The sequence below is a fragment of the Plecotus auritus genome, assembly GCF_963455305.1.
Source record: "Plecotus auritus genome assembly, chromosome: 1".
NCBI classification, from domain to species: Eukaryota; Metazoa; Chordata; class Mammalia; order Chiroptera; family Vespertilionidae; genus Plecotus; species Plecotus auritus.
This window is the reverse complement of record NC_137770.1, coordinates 217,471,508-217,492,475: the sequence shown is the minus strand read 5'-3', so window position 1 is coordinate 217,492,475 and position 20,968 is coordinate 217,471,508. Positions and strand designations below refer to the sequence as shown.

The following is a 20,968-nucleotide window of genomic DNA, read 5'->3' as shown; positions in this document are numbered from 1 at the left end:
AAGTTTCCTATGATTTACCATTCTCTGTGTTGTTGTTTTTTACATACCTGTTACTATCACAAGGGGGCAGTATTCACATCAACCACAGCTGAATATAAAAAGACCGATCAGCATCCAGATTAAGTTCCCATGGTACAGATTTTTTTTTTGCAGTAGTTGATGATTTTACATTTACCCAGTAATTATAATTCATGAAGTGTCGTTTTACCTCTAATACTGCTGCTTTCAACACAGAAGCTGCTTTCTACACAGTAGCTGCTCTCTACACATGTGGACTGGTCCGCATAAGTACATTATGGCACCAACCCTGTCACATACACCTGTATTTGTACAGGGTGTATGTGATGGGGTTGGCGTGATGATGTCATCACACCGGATACTTGTATGTGGGCGAATCTGCACGTGGGCGGACCCACCTGGAGACAGATAGAGGAGCGGTGTCTCGGTTCCTAAGACCATCAGAAATATGTGTTTTCTGATGGTCTTAGGCGACCTCTGTGAAAGGGTTGTTTGACCCCCAAAGGGGTCGCGACCCACAGGTTGAGAACCGCTGACCTAAACTGACAGTGTCCTAGCCAGGAATACTTCCAACGCTGCTGATATAAGTCAGTGGTTTTCAAACTTTTTAAAACAATGGACTTTTAAATATAGATATAAACTGAATCACAATATAATTGCTGCTTGCTCCTTCTCCCCCCCCCTTTTTTGCCTCTAATACACATCTTACACATTTTTAAAAAGCTTCCTGTAATATAATTATCATGATTGCCTTGGTGAGCTTCCTGAAATTAAGAACTATTAAAATGCTTCAATTTACCTTGCATTTTAAATTCTACTTGATCATGTTTTTATTTGACTAGTATATATTTGGGTATACTAAAATCTTTTAGAAATATCCACTTTAGAAAAAAATTACCCGTTATTGCCAAACAGCTCTGATTTTACTACCTTTAATTTCTATGGAGAAAAATATTCAGCTTCAGGCTTTGAAGGTAATCATGGTAGACTAACATTGCCACCTAATGGTAAGAAGCCTAATCACAACATATTTCAAGTTGGAAAAGTTGTTTTTTTTTAAAATACATATGTCAAACCCTTAGCACTCTCTTCCTATGAGGACCTGACATTATGGTAGAGCTGAGGGACACTCATCAGACACACTGGCAAGATTGGTGATTGGGTTTCTGCTCCCTCACTATCTGGCATCCATGAGTTCCAGCATTCTCTCATCTCCCAGATGCAATTATTAAAGATCTTCAAACTCCAGCCAGCCCTCCCTTGTCCTTATGCCAAGCCTGTTCTAGTCTCAATGCATTAAGAAGCTAGTTCTAGACAAGCATTTGGAGACTGGAATCAGCCTGGAATATGGCTGGTCTCTGGATTTCTAAAAGGTGAGCTCCTGCATTGGCAGCCACATGTACCTCACCCGGGGTCAGCACCACACCCGGGGTCTCCCCAAAGCCACATGTTTTCTGTCTTTTTACAATATTCCCTAATGAAGCTGAAATCCAGTTGTGAACATCTGAATTGCCCTTCAGGTATCTAATCTGGAGCCCTCACCACCATCTGTCAAAGTCTCTACTTGGAAAAGTTGTGAGAAAAGAATTTGCTAAACCCAACTTACCCCGAGTCTTTAGTAAACCAAGAATCTGCCACCGTCCAATTCGAGCAAAGCAAGACTCATGGAGCTCTGAGTCAAAGATCATCAAGTCAGAACCGTAGGATTATTCAGACGGGGGTGGAAAAATGACGGCGGAATAGACAGACGTGTCCCAAGCCTTGTCCCAGAGCAGATAGAAAGAACAGCTGAGGGTCGCACGGGGAGTGTCTGTTGGAGAGTTAAGGGACAGCTATACTCCAGGAGAAGGTGGGGGACTGCTGGACGGAGGTCCCCTGACCGGACAGCCCCCACTGCTGCCGGGTTCCCTCCCGGAGCCACCGGCTTGGACCCGGAGACCGCGCCATCTTGAAGGGAAAAGTGGATATTATTGGAAACCTGAAAATCTACAACTGTGGCACCCACTGAACAGTTGCGAGCCCCAGAACACCAGTCCCCAATTGGCGCAAACATGCGGATTCAGAGGAGCTCTACACTCCACCACGGAAAGGTCAGATTTCGCCTGGGATAAGGTGAAGTCTCTGGTCCCAGAGAAACGCGCGTACTGTGGGAGCTGGAGGACCGGGGGAAGTCTGCACCTAGAAAAATCCGTGGCTGTTGGGGCTGGCATGATCTGTGAATGGAGAAGGGGGTCCTCAGAGCTGTTAACAGAGGGGATCTCTAAAAAGCAAACCATTTTGATCTGATGCAGAAAGACAGCCTAAAAATTTGGGGAGTGTGCCAGCTGTTTGGACACAAGGGGGAAAAGGGGATTGCGCAGGCTTACGTGTAGACCTGGAGTTCGCACACTCGCGCTTTCTCCTCTTTGAATCCTTGTTTCTGATTACTGAGCCCAATACATAGGATCACCCAGTTGGGGACACCCTAGGAGACTGCAGGGGGAAGTTGTTTTTCTGGAACCTGGGGATCAGAGCGGGGAGTGACTGCCAGAGAACCAGCTCTGGGGCAGCCCACTCCCACAAACCGGTATTGAGTGCCATAGGAAAGCAGGATCTAAAGCAGAGGCTAGAGAGGACCCATAGACCTGGAAGTCAACCCAGAAACACTGCAACCCAGAGGCTGAATCACAAATTGACTCTTGTGGTAATCACAAATTAAGGAATACAAGAAAGTAAGACACACCACTTGCTTAAAAATCAGGACTGGCTTACAACACTGAGGAGCAGTGGAACACAGGGAACTGCAATACTGTCCTGACTGGGAAACAGGTGTGCCAAACAGAACAATAGAGGAAGTGAATGACTTTCACTACTGCACATATTATTTTTATTATTTTATTATTTTTTATTTTTTATTATTTTTTTCTTTTTCATCTTTTACTTAAGAAACTAATTTTTTTCTTTTTTCCTCACTTGATTTTACCTTTTTAATTATTACATTTTTATTTTCAATCAGTATTATTACTACTACTATTTTACCTTTTTTTTAAAAAAAGTGTCAACTTATTTTTTCTTTATTTGACTTTGAGATTAGTGTTCTGCATTCTATTTTCATCTTTCCTTTAGCACCATTCTACTCTATCTCAACTCTACCTTTATGCCAACACTCTCTTCCTAACTTTTGCCTTTTTGTTGTCCTCTTTCTCTTACCCTTTTCCTGCCTTAGATTTCCCCTATTCTTTCTTTTTACCCCCTGTTAAAATTTCACGCTACTTATATATCTAATTTCCAATCCCCTGTTCCGAGTTCACACACATCTCTCTCTTCTCTGTCTTCACTATCCAAAATTGTTTTTCTCTCTGTCCTTTTGTTGTTGTTTGCTTGAATGTTGTTTATATCTTTTTTTATGCTTGTTTGTGAGATTGTTTTGCTTATTCTTTTTGTTTTGTTTTGTTTTTTTTGTTTGCTTTGTTTTTGTTTGTTTTTTGCATCTGTTTTTCCTTGCCTCACTTGATATTAATTATTCTTTGTAGTTTGTATTCATCTCCAGGTACTTGTTGCTGGCATTTGCTGGGATTAGTGGCTGTTCTATTGGAGTTTTCCCCCCATATATACATTTTGTTCCCCTTTTCTTCTTATTCTCTCTCTTTTCTCTCTTACTTTTTTTTTCCCTTTTCCCAATTTCATTTTGGTACTCCTTTCTTTCTTTTTTTTTTCTCTTCTTCTTTCTCTCCTATCCCCTAATTTGCCTTTTTCTGGTGGTCACCTTTATTTGGGGGGATTAATATTGTGAATACATTTCTGTTCAGTGCCTTGTGTGTGGTACATGGTTGTGTTGTATTTTGTGCCTTTAACTCAATGCAGGAGAGAGAGAACTACATAACCAGACACCCAGAGAAGCAGAGACCATGGGGAGACAAAGAAACAGCCCACATATGAAAGAAAAGCAGGCATCACCAGAAAAGGAAGTAAACAAAATGGAGGCAAGCAACCTGCCAGAGAAAGAATTCAGAGAAATGGTCATAAGGTGGCTGAAAAGAATGGAAGACAAATTCAACAATATGAGTAAGAACCAAGAGGAAATGAAGAAGAACCAAGAAGAAATGAAAAATGATATCGCTGCTGTAAAGAACTCAATAGAAAGCATCAAGAGTAGACTAGAAGAAGCAGAGGACCGCATCAGTGAGCTAGAAGACAAGGTAGGAAAAAATACCCAAGCAGAGCAGTTTCTAGGAAAAAAAGTTAAAAAGCAGGAGGAGAGCCTAAGGGAACTTTGGGACAACACGAAAAAAAACAACATCAGCATAATAGGGGTTCCAGAAGGAGAGGAAACTGAGCAAGGAATAGAAAACCTGTTTGAAGAAATAATGACAGAAAACTTCCCTGATATAGGGAAGAAGAAATGCATACAAATCCAAGAAGCTCAAGGAGTCCCAAGCAAAATGAATTAAAAGACTGATGCGAAGGCACAGTATAATTAAATTGGCAAACACCAATGACAAAGTAAGAATCTTAAAAGCGGCCAAAAAGAGACAGAAAGTTACCTACAAAGGAACCCCCATCAGACTAGCAACTGATTTCTCACACAGAAACTCATCAGGCCAGAAGGGAATGAAATGAAATATACAAAGTCATGCAAAGGAAGGGTCTGAATCTAAGAATACGGTACCCAGCAAAGCTATCAATCAAAATTGAAGGTGAAATCAGGATATTCACAGACAAAAAGGACTAAGGGAATTTATTACCACCAAACCAGCAATGCAAAAAATGCTAAAAGGTCTCTGTAAAAAAAAAAAAAAAAAGAAAGAAAGAAAGAAAGAAAGAAAGAAAGAAATAGGAAACAAAGAAGGAACACAGGGGTAAAGAATAAAAATGGCGACAAATAAGCACCTATCAATAATAACTTTAAATGTAAATGGATTAAATGCCCCAATCAAAAGACATAGGATAATGGATTGGATAAGAAAACACGACCCATATATCTGCTGTCTACAAGAAAACCACCTCAGAAAAAAAGACGCACACAGACTGAGGGTGAAGGGATGGAAAAAGATTTTTTCAGGCGAATGGAAATGAAAAAAAGCTGGGGTAGCAATACTTATATCTGACAAATTAGATCTCAAACTGAAGGACATAACAAGAGATAAGGAAGGCCACTTCATAATACTAAAGGGAGCAATCCAACAAGAAGAAATAACTCTGGTAAACATATATGCACCCAATACAAGAGCACCAAATACATAAAAAAAAACTCCTGGAGGATATCAAGGGAGGGATCAAAAGCAATACAATCATAGTAGGAGACTTTAATACCCCACTATAACCATTGGACAAATCCTCTAAACAAAAAATCAGCAAAGAAACATCAATCCTAAATGACTCACTAGACTAGATGGAATTAACTGACATCTTCAGAACATTTCACCCCAAAGCCACAGAATATACATGCTTCTCAAATGCATATGCATCATTTTAAAAGATAGACCATATGTTGGGTCATAGGCAAAGTCTCTTCAAATCAAGAAGATAGAAATGATATCAAGCATCTTCTCAGATCACAGTGGCATAAAACTGGAAATCAACTACAATAAAAACAATCCAAAAAAATCAAACACATAGAGACTAAACAGCATGCTATTAAACAATGACTAGGTTACCAGAGAGATCAAAGAAGAAATAAAAAACATCATGGCAAAAAATGACAATGAAAACACAACAATCCAAAATCTATGGGACACAGCAAAAGCAGTCTTGAGAGGGAAGTTCTTAGCTCTACAAGCCTACTGCAAGAAACAAGAAACAATGGTAATAAATTACCTAACCCTACAACTCAAAGAGTTAGGAAGAGAGCAACAAGAAAAGCCCAGTGTAAGCAGAAGGAAGGAAATAATAAAGATCAGAGCGGAGATAAACTACATTGAGACCAAAAAACAAACAAACAAAAAAAAACCCAATACAAAAGATCAACAAAACCAAGAGCTGGTTCTTTGAAAGGATAAACAAGATTGATGAACCTCTAGCCAGGCTCACCAAGAAGAAAAAAAATAGGACCCAAATAAACAAAATCAGAAATGAAAGAGGAGAAATAACAACAGACCCCACCGAAATACAAAGGATTGTTAAAAAAATACTATCAACAACTCTATTCCAACAAACTGGACAACCTGGAGGAAATGGACATATTCCTAGAAAAATATAACCTTCCAAAACTCAATCAGGAAGAATCTAAACATCTCAATAGGCCAATAACTATGGAAGAAATTGAAGCAGTCATCAAAAAGCTTCCGGCAAACAAAAGCCCGGGGCCAGACGGCTTCACAGGAGAGTTTTACCAAACATTCAAGGAAGAACTAAAACCTATCCTCCTCAGACTATTCCAAAAAATTCAAGAGGAAGGAACACTTCCAAGTTCCTTGTATGAAGCCAGCATCACCCTAATACCAAAACCAGATAAAGACAACACAATGAAAGAGAATTATAGGCCAATATCCCTCATGAACTTTGATGCCAAAATCCTCAACAAAATTCTAGAAAATCGGATCCAGCACTACATCAGAAAGATCATACACCATGACCAAGTAGGATTTATCCCAGGAATGCAAGGATGGTACAATATCCGCAAATCAATAAACGTGGTACATCACATAAACAAATTGAGAGATAAAAATCACATGGTCATATCAATTGATGAAGAAAAAAAGCATTTGACAAAATCCAACACCCTTTCTTGATAAAAACTCTCAACAAGGTGGGAATAAAAGGATCATACCTCAACATAATAAAAGCCTTATATGATAAACCCACAGCTAACATCATACTCAATGGGCAAAAACTAAAATTATTTCCCCTAAGAACAGGAACAAGACAGGGATGCCCACTCTCATCACTCCTGTTTGACATAGTACTGGAAGTATTAGCCATTGCAATTAGAAAAGAAGAAGAAATAAAAGGCATCCAAATTGGAAAAGAAGAAGTAAAGCTGTCCTTATTTGCAGATGACATGATATTGTACATAAAAAAACATGAAAGACTCCATCAAAAAATGAATAGACTTAATAAATGAATTCGGCAATGTAGCAGGATACAAAACTAAGGCCAAGAAATCTATGGCATTTCTATACACCAATAGTGAACTTCCAGAAAGAGAGACTAAAAAAGCAATCCCATTTACCATCACACCAAAAAAATTAAGATACTTAGGAATAAACTTAACTAATGAGGTGAAAGACCTATATGCAGAAAACTACAGGACACTGAAAAAAGAGATAGAGGAAGATGTAAACAGATGGAAGAACATACCATGTTCAAGGATTGGTAGAATCAACATCATTAAAATGTCCATACTACCCAAAGCAATCTATAGATTCATTAAAATACCAACGGCATATTTCACAGACCTAGAAAGAACTCTCCAAAAATTCATCTGGAATAAAAAAAAAAAGACCTCAAATAGCCACAGCAATCCTGAGAAAGTGGAACAAAGCAGGTGGGATCTCAATACCAGATTTCAAGCTGTATTACAAAGCCACTGTTCTCAAAACAGCCTGGTACTGGCACAAGAACAGACATATAGAGCAATGGAATAGAATAGAGAATCCAGATATCGACCCAAACCATTATGCTCAATTAATATTTGACAAAGGAGGCATGAACATACAATGGAGTCAAGACAGTCTCTTCAATAAATGGTGTTGGGAAAATTGGACAGATACATGCAAAAAAATGAAACTAGACCACCAACTTACACCATACACAAAAATTAACTCAAAATGGATACAGGACTTAAACATAAGATGGGAAACCATAAAAATACTAGAGGAATCCACAGGTAGAGAAATCTCAGACATAAGCCGAAGCAATTTCTTCACCGATACCGCTCCTAGGGCAATGGAAGCTAAAGAGAAAATAAACAAATAGGACTATATCAAAATAAAAAGCTTTTGCACAGCAAAAGAAACCATCAACAAAACAACAAGAAAGCTCACTGTATGGGAGAACATATTTGCAAATGTTATCACTGTTAAAGGTTTAATCTGCAACATCTACAGGGAACTTACACAACTTAATAAAAGGAAGATAAATGATCCAATAAAAAAATGGGCAATGGACCTAAATAGAATCTTTTTGAAAGAAGACAGAAGGAAGGCCAAGAGACATATGAAAACATGCTCAAAGTCACTAATTATCCGAGAGATACAAATCAAAACGACAATGCAGTACCATCTCACAACTGTCAGAATGGCTATCATCAACAAATCAACAAACAACAAGTGCTGGCCAGGATGCGGAGAAAAGGAACCCTCGTGCACTGCTGGTGGGAATGCAGACTGGTGCAGCCACTGTGGAGAAGATTATGGAGTTTCCTCAAAAAACTAAAAATGGAACTCCCATTTGACCCAATAATCCCACTTCTAGGATTATATCCCAGGAAACTAGAAACACCAATCAGAAAGGATATATGCACCCCTACGTTCATAGCAGCACAATTCACCATAGCTAAGATTTGGAAACAGCCTAAATGCCCATCAGCAGATGAGTGGATTAGAAAACTATGGTACATCTACACAATGGAATACTACGCTGCTATAAAAAAGAAGGAATTCTTACCATTTGCAGCAGCATGGATGGACCTGGAGAGCATTATGTTAAGTGAAATAAGCCAGGCAATGAAAGAAAAATACCACATGATCTCACTCATTTATGGAAAATAAAGAACATTATAATCTGATGAATAAAAAGATAGATACAGAGGCAGTAAAGCACCGAACAGACTGTCAAATTCCAGCAGGAAGGCTGGGGAGTGTTGGGGAGGGAAGGAAATAGATCAACCAAAGGACTTGTATGCATGCATATAAGCACACCAATGGACACATGACACTGGGGGGGGTGGGATGAGGGCATGCGACAGGGGGTAGGGGAGGCTGGGGGAAGGTCAATGGGGGGAAAAAAGGAGCTATATGTACTAATATATGTAATATTTTAAAAAATATTTTAAAAAAAGAAATTTCTCTCAACCACTCTTTCTAAGCCTAGAGTATGACAATTAATATCCTTAAAATGACCTTGAAGCTCTACAAGATCCCAAACTCCCTATGAAATTATTAAATAAATAATACTCACTATCTTTTGAGAATTTATTTTTCTTTATTGCATCCTAATCCTTTTTAAATAGTATTCTGAACATGATGTACATGGTACTTCCCAGTTACTCCTCAACCATGTAAATTGCCTAAAAGTGAGGGACACTTGTTCCTTTTATCAATATTGTTACATGAAGGGAGCATATGTGGGGGGAAATCAGAAGATGTAGATACTGACAAGTTAATCAGTTATATCTTTGCACATTGTCCATTGTGGAAAATCCCAAGATGCAATGATTCTTTAACCATAGTACCTTACATGCAAGTGTGTTGGCCTTGTGTCCTGCACCAAAGCACATTTTCCTCATGGAAAATTCCCCAGCTGTACCTTCCTCTTCTTCCAACTTACTCATCACTTAGTCACATGACCGAAAGGATCATGAGGTGTGTCCTTGCTAATAGCTAGCTCTTCAGTCCTGAGTGGAGTCTGTGGGCCCACTTTCAACTCCAGATCCTTCAATAGCTGAAAACTCTGTTTCAATAAGTGGTTTCAGAAATTTCTCAACCTTGGTTAGTCTTTGCTTCAGTTTCTGCTGCATGGACTCATACTCAGCCAGGATCCGAGCAAACCTTGTTTGCAGGAGGTCTACTGACCCTTCCATTCGGGTGACCTTCTCTTCAAGATCTTTGGGGTCCTGTCCAGCATTCGCAATATTTATATCCAGCAGACCATCTTTCATCAAGATTTGCTTCCCTTTCTCTTCTAACATACCTTTGGCATCTGGGTATTCAGTTAGAGCTTCCATGAGGTCATCTTTTGAGAGACAGAACAGATCTGAGTAGCCAATGCTTTTAATATTGGCCGTTCTTCGATTGCCAGCTTTGCTGCCTTTAATGTTAAGGATGCTGATCTCACCAAAGTAGCTCCCATCACTCAATACCACAAACTGAGTGATTCCATCATCTGCCACCACAGCGAGCTTGCCTTCCTTGATGATATACATCTCTCGTCCAATATCGCCTTTCTTGCAAATGTAATCTCCAGGACTGTAGACTTGGGGTTGTAATTTCAAGACCAACTCCACCAACAGACCAGCCTCACAGTCGGCAAAAATGCGCACCTTTTTTAATGTGTCTAAGTGGACACTGATGGCAATCTCTGCTCTTAGTTTATCAGGTAGATACTTCAAAACTTCTCTCTCATCCACTGTTTTTTTGTTGGTCCACAGATAGTCGAACCATTTAATAACTCTCTTTTCCATATCTTTGCTTACATTTCGAAAATGCATATATTGCTTGATGGCATCAATTCTTGCTTGAAATTCTGCTCTGGCTGCATTCATGTTGGAAATCATAGAACCTATGTTACCAACAATGGTAGCAAAAATTAATACTCCAATTAAGAAATCAACCACCACAAAGACATACTCAGAATCCCTCACAGGAGGTGGTGTTTCACCAATGGTGGTCAAAGTCAGTGTAGACCAGTAAAGGCTATATACATACTTTCTAGCCAAACGGCCAAATTCAGGATCATTGACATCAGGATAGACCCATGTATCATTTCCAAATCCAATAGCTTTGGAAATAGAGTAGTACACACATGCGTTCCAGTGGATAATGATGACGATGTACATAACAAGGTTAGAAATCCTGAAGATGTTGGGGTAGTTAGTTCTTGTTTCTGTTCTTTGGAAGAACTCAAACACTCGAGAGATCCTTAAGAGTCTGTTTAATCTAATTTCTGGATAGTTCCACCCCAACTTAAAATATAGCAGATCGGTTGGTACCACTGATAGAACATCAAGTTTAAATTGTAAGTTTGATTTATATTTCTCTATGAGTTTAAGCTCTTCCTTCACCAGCAGTCCTTGCTCTAGGTAACCTAAAATAGAAAAAAAAATAATTTAATGTGTTTTATTTTTATGCTATTGTGAATTTTTTTGAAGTAACTCTCAATAAACTTCATTGAGCTCAAAACAAGAACTCACTTTCAATAAATATGCTTTTAGCAATGTAGTAAGATATGAGTACCAATCAACATATAGCTATGGAATATACTATTTTGTAGAAATAAAAAGTAAAACTTTGCAAGTGTAAAGGGGGAAATTATATGCAATGTATATATATACACAAATCTCTGCAGATCAGTATCTCCATCCAGGCAAAGCCACTGCTTTTATGAACAGTGTTCTTGGAAAGTCTCCTGGACCCCTGAGTACTGTGCTTATACCTCAGGCTACTCTCTTGACAAAACCCCAACCCCACCCTTGAAACATGGGTACCATTGTGAATATTCTTTCCTAGCTCCTTCAATGTGAAGCATAAGTGTCTTTGGTGTCAGCATTCCTTAGACATGTGGGATCTTCCCTTCTCCTACACTGCTCCCATGGGCCTGATGAAGCAAATCCAGCATTTCGGCGCTCTAATACATTTCACTAGGAAAACAATTTGTTCTTCCTCCTATACCGACTATCAGAGCTGCAAATAGGACACAACAACTGCAACGCTCTGTGTTCACTGGTTGCCTCTGCATGTGGAAGCACTGTAGAAACAATGAGCTTACATCTACTTAACAAGAGTACTTGAAGTAGGTAGTTATTAGATTCTTCCCCCTAGTCAATAATGCCTCACCATGGATCACAAAATTGAGTTAAGGATGTGTGTTCTGTTTCTTACAAAATTTCTAATACAGCTCTGCTGGGTACAATGACACTTCCCCCCATGCCTCTTTAATCTCTCTGTTAGGTAGCAATGTCCCTTTCCCCACAAGGCTGACAGCCTATTTCTGCTCTCTCTAGTCCTTTCACCTGGCATAAACCCAGTGAACAGGGTAACAGAGGAAAGCCACCCACCACATTCAAAAGGTTGCCTAGAAACATCCCTTCTTAATCTGTTGGAGCGAACTAAGCCTGTGGGTGGGAATATGGTATTCTTGCTTTCAAATGTGTGTTTTTTTCCTCTAAAACAGGTTTTTGTGAGTTATTTTGAAGAATGCTTTAAGTAGAAAATTTCAAATTATATTATAGATACAAAAGCATGAAATTGCAAAATATCCCAAACTGAATATATTTACCTGTCCTGGTTCGTACAAACATATCAAGAAGGTAGACTACATCTGACAAGTAATCAAAAAGGAGCCAATACGCAAGGTAATCAGACTGGAGTTCATCAAAACATGCTCTGTAAAAAAAAAAATGCTTATATAAATAAAATGGGAGCCATTTCAGTAAAAGTCCTCTTTATATAATTTTCTCATGATGAGACGTATAAGACTAGGAGGGGTCCTTAGAGTCCATTGAATCAACCATGGCTTTCCCAAATCTTTTCCCAAATTGGAGTGGTTGGATTAGTTTTCTCACACTTCTGAATTTCAACATTCTTGCCATTATACTAGTTAGCTTTATGAAAACATCAAATAAGAATGAACGACCTAGAGCTGAAGTCAAATACGTTGGGTCATATACATTAATAACCAGGTTCATACTGACTGTCAGTGCCCAAATGCTTCAGGAAATTATGCTTGGTTCTGGATGACTGAGCTGTTTACTGGCTAAAAGACAGGGAACCATAGAAATCATTTGGGAAACACACCTTGTTCTAAACCAACCTAGATCCTTGATCTTTTTCTACTCTTGGAAAATTTTTTTCCTGTAGGAAAAAAAAATTTCCCCCAAAGTTCTAATTAAATGATTGGGCAATCAAAAATTTAAAAGTATCCTCTTCATCCCTCTATCCTTCTACTGGATTTCCAAGTATATTGGGAGGGAAAGTACCTAGTCCTGATCTTAGGAAAACACGTTGAGAACAACATAGAGTCTCTTTACAACCTGTGATGAAGAAAAGAGGTATGTCCTGAAGAGCTCTAGGCCAAACAGTTAAGTCAGTTAACTTGAAAACTGGAAGTGAGCTGAGATCCACAAAAATATATAGAGACCTTGCAATAATCAGAGTCCAGTTGTACATGACCGGTAAGGTGATGCAAAACAGCCAATTGTAGTATGTGTTTCCCGAGGGATCAATAACCATGACTTTTTTCTTCTCGCTAGCAGCAATCAGACACAGAGGGGAAAGTTACCAAGAAACGAAAACATTTCAATTTCACCTGTCAAATATGACTATGCCCATCCCCCACAATTAACGAAAGAGAAGGAAGCTGGAGAAGCTCACTCTGGGAAGGTTAGCTTGGCATAAGTGCATTAGTCATAAGAAACTAGTTCGTGAAGGGTGGCTAGATAGTTAAATTACTAGTCTTACTTTAAACCATATTTTACACTTTAATTAAAGCCCTTGTTTTACTGCGATGCTGTAGACTCTTCTATCTCTTCAGCCACAAAGAAGGAATCATGGCATAGATCATGCCAAACCCTGGACATTTCACAGAACCCTTTGGTAGGGTATAGGTGGTGGGAGAATTCTGGCTTTGCCATGCCCCCTACCAGGTAATGAAACAACCAGGAACTACACTCTAAGGGGAGAACTCAGGACTTCTTTCTAATCTGTAGGAAAGAAGAATATAACACAATCTAATAAAAGTACATATGCATAAGCATGTACAAAGGATTAAGGGAGGCAAGAGTGGGCAAGAGGAAGGGAGGAAGAAAATATATTTTCAAATAAAAGTTTTAAACTTTTTTTAGTATCAAGCCTATATTTTTAAGGACTTTTTTCTTCATACAAACTTCAACAACTTTCTAACAGGCACAAATAATTGAACCATTGTCTGGTAAGAAGTTTTAAGTAAGTTTATAAAACAATTTTTCCTTTAATAAAAAGAGCTTTGCAACTATCACTCTGCTACCAGAGGAGTACAGGAGTGGGATTCCCCCATTGCTCATGGGAGTGGGGTTCTTGGGGTGCCACTGAAATGAGCACGGGAGAATGAGGTGCGGTAGAAGACTTTATTTGTGTGGAGCTATATTCCTCAGCTTCCAATGTCTCATTTTCCTTAAGCCAGTCCTGAAGGAGGGGCAGCTGTGGGTTCCGCAAAGCCAAAGCAAGGCCAGTGTCCAGAGCTTTCATTCCAAGATGCATCTGGGTCCCGTCCAGCATCAGGTTAATTCAAGTCCCTTAGTCCATTGTATGGCGTCTTACATTACTGAGACTCCTGCAAATGCAGGGAGTGCACTCCCTGGAACAGGAGTCCCAAGAGGGCCCAGAGCCAAGAGCCAAGAGTGTGTGCGCCTTTGTCTAGGAGTTTAAGTGGTCAGGTTTCTCACCCTTAAGTGGCTACACCTACCCTGAGCACTGCCTCACTTCCAGGTGTGACTGGCATACAGGCACCTTCCCATGTCACTCAGATCTTACTGGGCATATGTCCAAACTGCCTTTGTCCAGTCCCTTCCCCCATTGATTAGCGGGAAATAGACTTGGAGAGTGTTAAATTAGCAAAGCTGTATAAATGAAATGCCTATATTATCTAGCCTTTCCACTACTCCTTTCCTGTTAAAGAATAACCACATTATCACAACAGTATCGACTCAGCCTTCTAATGGTGCAATTCCCATTCTCAAATGTTTGTTTTAAAAAGGATCATTCAAATGGCTGGTGTTTTTGCTTTTGAAATTAGGCATGGCTTTTGCAAGGAGACTCCTTTACTTTGGAGTATTTCCCATATCGTGTTTATTATGCAAAAATGTTAATGAAATTATTGAATTCATATTTCAGTTTTTTAAATGGATGGCAAGATCCTAGGAATCTTATGCTCCTTGGAGCCTAACTATCTCTCCGTACTAAGTTTATCTTTGTCAGGGTTTGGGGAAGGGAATTAATGATAACAATGAAAATTCTTGGTGAGAAAACTAAGAATAAGGCTTCTGTTGTTAATTTTAAGAAAATAAGAAAAAAGTCAAACTACATTTAATAACTATTTAGTCTTCACAGAGGGCCTCTTTACTGTAAAATTTCAGGAAATTTCCCCTGGATCCAAAACCCATCACCAGTGCATTCCTGATTTCAATGAGAGTTAAAAACAAAACAAAAAAAAACTTACTCTTCTTTCTTATCTTTGTCTTTCTTTTTCTTCTCTTTGTCCTTTTCTTTTTTCTTTTTCTTCTCTGGGTCCTTTTTATTTTCATTTTTATCATCTGGCTTGCTGAAAAAGTGAGATATTTGGTTAGTATTAAAATGCAAAAAAATGTCATGGGCAGAAAACTGTGGAAGTCTAACTTACCTCTTCTTTTCTTTTTTCTTTTTCTTTTTTTCTTTTGGCTCTCTAGAGAAAAAATAATATCTCCATCACATAATCAAATTCCATTCTGACTTCCATTATGATTTATTTTTCTCTCCACTGAGCAATAATTCTCAGCTTTGTATTCAAAGACCTGCCCCTGTGCTTCGAAGCCAGAAATCTGGTCTTCTAACGGAGAGTTCCACTAAAATGTACATGCATCCAGGTAACAAGGCAAACAACGAATAATTCCTGGGTAGGTGAATGTGGAAAACTGAAGAAGATGGAGCTGGCCAAAGGCATCAACCCAAGGAGAGAAATTTAAGGAACAATAGCCCCTAAAAGAATGTACTTTCAAAGTTTCAATATATATTTTTTAAATTCTTTCAAATTTAGGATTCTTGATATTATTTATATTTACCCTTAAATAAGAGCTTTGAGAATTTTAAGAAAATACCATCAATTTTTGTACAGCATTAATTCTGCCTGAAGCAATTATTTTATGAGTAGTCAAAAAGCTCTGTGATAACATAGTGGAATCCTAAGTCTTAGAATCATTCACTAAATTTGAGATTTTTTTTTCTATATACAATTTCTTTCTGAATGGAAATTATGTGATTAGAGGCCTCTTTCTATGACTGGTTTTCTCCATGAGCAGAAAAAGAATTCTGGAGTCAGACAGCCAGACCCAAGGTCTCCGCAGGCTGCCATTGTTGGCTCCAATGTCTTGGTAAGATTTACTATTGGCACATGAAAGAACGGGCATGTCACTACCACAAGGATTACCAGAGAAGGCTGTTAAAGGGAGGTAGGTCTAAACCTAGGCCTCAAAGTATGAGCAAGAGTTGGAAAAGTTGAGAAGAGGGAGGATGTTAAAGGGAGGAAAATTTTAGGTACAAATGCACAAATAAATTTCATGTGGGTACAAATGACCAGAAGGGAAAAGCTGCTATTGGGGAGAAATAGGAGATAAAACTGACAAGTGAGGCTTGGTATCTAAGGTCATCCCGTCAAATGGGAACAGAGCATAACGTTGAAAAGGGGAGAATTTGTCTCTATGGGAACTCACTCCTGTGAGACAGGATTGAACACCCTGGCATCGATCCTGGAAGATGGTGCTCACACGCTGCTCAGATGGCGCTTGGAAGCTCAGAAGAGGTGAGGGCTCACGCCAAGTGAAATAGAAATTACAAAATGCCACGCCAGATGCTAAAAGAAAGTATCAAAAAGGCTCAGAGAGTGGTATGCTAAAATGGGTATGCTACATAAGGGAGATAGCCCACCAGCTGCCTATGTTCCCTAAGAAGGCTCAGAGAATACAAAAATGATCTGAAATGTGCGGGTGAAAGGGCACCAGCATCACTGGTACATCTTCTGTAGGCCAGAGCTGATAATAGGAGATGCTGTTACAGAACTGGGCTCCCCAAGAGCAAGAGGGATGCCAGGATCTAGAGAGAACAGAGACTAGGGGCAATGCTTGCCCTTCAAAGAGAGATGGGGCCCACAATAGTAATTCACAGTATTGAAATGCTCACATGCATACATGCATACATACTACTTTCAATATGGGTAGCTACATTTTTCAGAAGTACATAAACAAACAATAAAGCGACAGAATATCAATGTCATTGTGTTAGGTAGAGTTTGCCTAATATCTGCCCTATAACAGGTTCAGGTATATCCCCACCTTTTCAATGGTTTTTCTCTAAAAACAAGCTTTAGTTTTCTATTATAAATATACTTACTGCTCCTTATTGCTGCTGTTGTTAACATTGAAAAGTGCGATGACACCAGGCAAGTACTGTTCCCTAGGGAATGAAGAAGTACAGTGAAATCATAGAAGTCACCATCCATATGTCTATGGTAAGCACACAGTCTCAAAGAACAACTTTTTTTCAGTTTCTACTTATTACTAATGATAGTCTAGACAAGTTTTGAAAATATAGAGCCTCCATGAAGCATGAGCTACCAAATATCATGCCATGAACCAAAATGATTAGAAAACACCTGTTGATCACACCGAGAAGTGGCATCCTTATTGGTCTCCACTGAGCCAACTGGATGCCGCTAACTCCCAGCAAGAGACCTGAGACTTACACTTAGGAAGCGAGGAAGGGAAAGAAAGGCAAATGAAAATAGTGGAAAAACTGGAGGTAGTCGGTGAAAAGAGAAATAGGAGAGAAGGAAAAAAAGGCAGGACAAACAGCAAATAAAAAGTGACCATGTTCCATAGGATGGCAACCGCTGACCCACACCGCCACACACAGCTCCCACCCCCTCAGGGCAGCATGTTTGAAGTTTCCATGATTGCTTATTCCCTATGAAGGATTGTAAGCTTTGCTCTTCTACCTACTCACTCCAGTGCTCTACTTCCCTGAGAGGAAAGGCAAATGGGGTTTTAAAAAATGACAGCCAAGTTTAAAACACTTTCTTATGGAGACAAACAGAGCTAAACTACTTCAGGGCCCTAGAAGAAGGATCAGAGAGAAGGAGGAAATCAGAGAGGACTGGCGCATGAGGCTTCTTAAGAGACAGACATGTGTCTCAGGGAAAATGATCAGCCAGAGTATGACTTGGAGCCCATTGGACGTGAATAATCATCAGGCAGCGCTAACCGGTTTGGCTCAGTGGATAGAGCATCAGCCTGCGGACTGAAGGGTCCCAGGTTCGATTCCGGTCAAGGGCATGTACCTTGGTTGCGGGCACATCCCCAGTGGGGGGTGTGCAGGAGGCAGCTGATTGATGTTTCTCTCTCATCGATGTTTCTAACTCTCTATCCCTCTCCTTTCCTCTCTGTAAAAAATATATATAATAATCATCAGGCAGTAGCAGTCTCCCAAGAAAAGAAGTAGCGAGTTCCTCCTGAGATCCTGCATAGTGATGAGGGAGCAGGACCATTTGCTAAGTCCACTCAAAGGAGATCTTTTTTTCATCTAAACAATGGTTTAAAAACCAGTATGGGGAAATAAATCAGATTGCTCACCTCTGTGATGGTCCTCCCTTCCTGCGTGACCTATTTCTGAAGGAATCCCTTTCACAGGGGTTTTCACTCTCGGAGTCTTCAAATATAGAGGCACTGTCATCATCATCAGAAAAGGAGCTACAGTCCAACGGGAGGGAGAGATGAATGAGATCAATGCTTTAAACCAAGCATGTCAAACTCGTGGCCTACAGGCCGTACGCAGCCCACAAGAAATATTTTTGCGGCCCAGCCAATATAACGGTATGTAAGAAACATTTTAGTGAAAATTTTGTAACTTAATTTTTACAATATCCTGTTATACATAATTATTAATAACAAACTACAATGTTCGCTAATGACTGATTACTATACGTGATCATATTGCATTCGTTTCCCTTACACGCCTTACATGCACGTGCACCATTTCTCTCCACTAATACTAGCAGCGAATATTTTAGAGCCAATTGCCACATCATTAGTCTTGGACTGACTTGTTTGGTGTGTGCAACAGGAAATAGTTTGCTTTCGGAGGACAAGAAAAATAGGTTTATTTGTGTTATGCTTATTAATTTGTGCAGTTATTCAGTGTCTGGTAAGTTAATGTTCAAGAAAAAATATTAATTTTTATTAAAATGTTCTATTATTTTATGTTAACAATTACTAATTTATTTCAGCCCTTTGTATTCAGCATGTCTCTATTGAAATAAACCTACGTTTCTATGAAAATTGAAGCTTTTGTTTTTTTGCGGCCCACATAAACTTAAACCTTGTTTATTTGGCCCATGTTAGCCTTTGAGTTTGACATGCTTGCTCTAAACTGATATGGAGAAATGCCAGTTCTCATCAGGGGGACCTTTACCCCTTTTCCTTCCCTCTCAAACTAACACACACAGCAACTTTTAATTAGAATGAAATGAGAACTGTACAGAATACGTAGAATTGTAACTACAATTCAGTGAGATACATGTAATTAAGAAAATACTTTCTAGGTCATATACAGGGATATGGACTAACTTATAAAAATCCTAAAGGCCCAGTGCACAAATTTGTGCACCAGTAGGGATCCCTCGGCCTGGCCTGTGGGATCGGGCCAAAATCGGCTCTCTGACATCCCCTGAGGGGTCCCAGATTGTGAGAGGGCACAGGCCAGGCCGAGGGACCACACTGGTGCACGATTGGGGCCAGGGAGGGATGCGGGAGGTTGGCTGGCCAGGGAGGGACCACAGCAGGGCTCCAGGGCATGTCGGGCCTGTCTCACCCAATCCCAATCGGCGGGACCCCAGCAGCAAGCTAACCTACCGGTTGGAGTATCTGTCCCCTGGTGATCTGTGCATGTGATAGCAACTGGTCGACCAGTTGACTGTCTGCCCCCTGGTGGTAAGTGCAGGTCATAGTGAGCGGTTGAGTGGCTTTAGCATATTATACTTTGGTTGGTTGAACAGCTGACTGGATGACCGGACACTTAGCATATTAGATTTTTATTATATAGGATTCCTTCCATTAAAAAATATTCAACTACATGTATACATGTTCTCTTCACTTATAGAAATAGAGTAACTGCTTTAAATTATACTTTTAAAATGTGCTAGCATTTCACACTCTGTATTTTTTCACAACATGACAATGTTATCCCTTTAGAATTGAAATGTTGCCAGTGACTAGGAAAATATTTGGCATAGGGGCTTCTAAATGAGCACAATAATGTCTATGTTTATTTGTTGTGCAAGTTATGCTGTTTCAAAGTTTAAATAAATTTACTACATTAAATAAACTATAAAGTTCAAGGTTACAAATTAAAAGTTAAATTGAGCCATGGCCGGGTGGCTCAATTGGCTGGAGCATGGTCCCACACACCAAAGAGGTTGAGGGTTCCATCCCTGGTTGGGGCATGTACAGGAGGCAACTGATGGATGTTTCTCTCTCTCTCTCTCTCTCTCTCTCTCTCTCTCTCTCTCTCTCATAAGGATTAAAAAACTTTTTAAAAGTTATATTGAAATTTAAGAGCTCCATTAAAAATACATGAAAAAAATGAATGAAGTTACCTGCATGCTCCATTTTCCATCCTTCTTATTTTCTTTTCCATATCTGGGACAATCACATTGGGAACGTTTATGAAAGAATGCTGTGTATTGATAATATTTTTCTTCATGGTTAGTTTAATATCTGGGGAGAGAAAAGGCTTATTAGTAGGAAGGTTTTTTTTATATATTTACATACATAATCAAAAGTTTCACTCTACCATTCTTGTAATGCTTCTAATCTTATTTCCAGTTATATGTGAGAATTATTCTTTAATAGAATAGAAACATGGCCTAAGCCCTTAATCACCACTCACCAGTTTTTGGTGTATTTTTTTTTAATTCAAGAATATAAGAGAGGGATAGGACTTTTTTTTTAATTTTGGATTTACCCAGTTTTGAAATACTCAGGCACTGTGGGTGTAAGACAAAACTACAGGGAACTCACATATACATTAACAATTAAGAAATAATAAAAAATAATAAAATACAATACAAAATGGATGTAATCAGCTGTGAATGTCTATAGGCATTCAGAAAAAATGTCTTGAGTGGTATTCACTTTGGAGTGAATAAGGATGCAACTGATCCACATTTGTAGCAAGCCCTCTAAATTATTGTGATACATATAGTCCCAGCAACATATGTTGAGAAACACTGGCCTAAACTCTTATCTGGTTATATTATTTTCCAAGTTCAGGTGAAATGAGCTGGGCCAAACATCGATCCACTTTACAGCTGC

The 20,968-nt window shown here is 39.2% G+C and overlaps 1 protein-coding gene across 1 annotated transcript; it reads right to left on the bottom strand.

The window, feature by feature from the left end:
* Positions 1-9,547: 9,547 nt before the first annotated feature.
* Positions 9,548-20,378, bottom strand: CNGA1 (cyclic nucleotide gated channel subunit alpha 1; the record flags this gene model as incomplete). The annotated part of the gene is made up of 8 exons (XM_080677647.1): positions 20,251-20,378; positions 18,230-18,346; positions 16,992-17,054; positions 15,250-15,291; positions 15,070-15,171; positions 13,015-13,122; positions 12,154-12,260; positions 9,548-10,962 (listed from the first exon to the last, which is right to left on the bottom strand). Exons 1-8 carry the CDS (start codon positions 20,355-20,357, stop codon positions 9,548-9,550), a joined length of 2,061 nt encoding a protein of 686 aa, XP_080533773.1. The 5' UTR covers positions 20,358-20,378.
* Between the last annotated feature and the right edge of the window lie 590 nt (positions 20,379-20,968).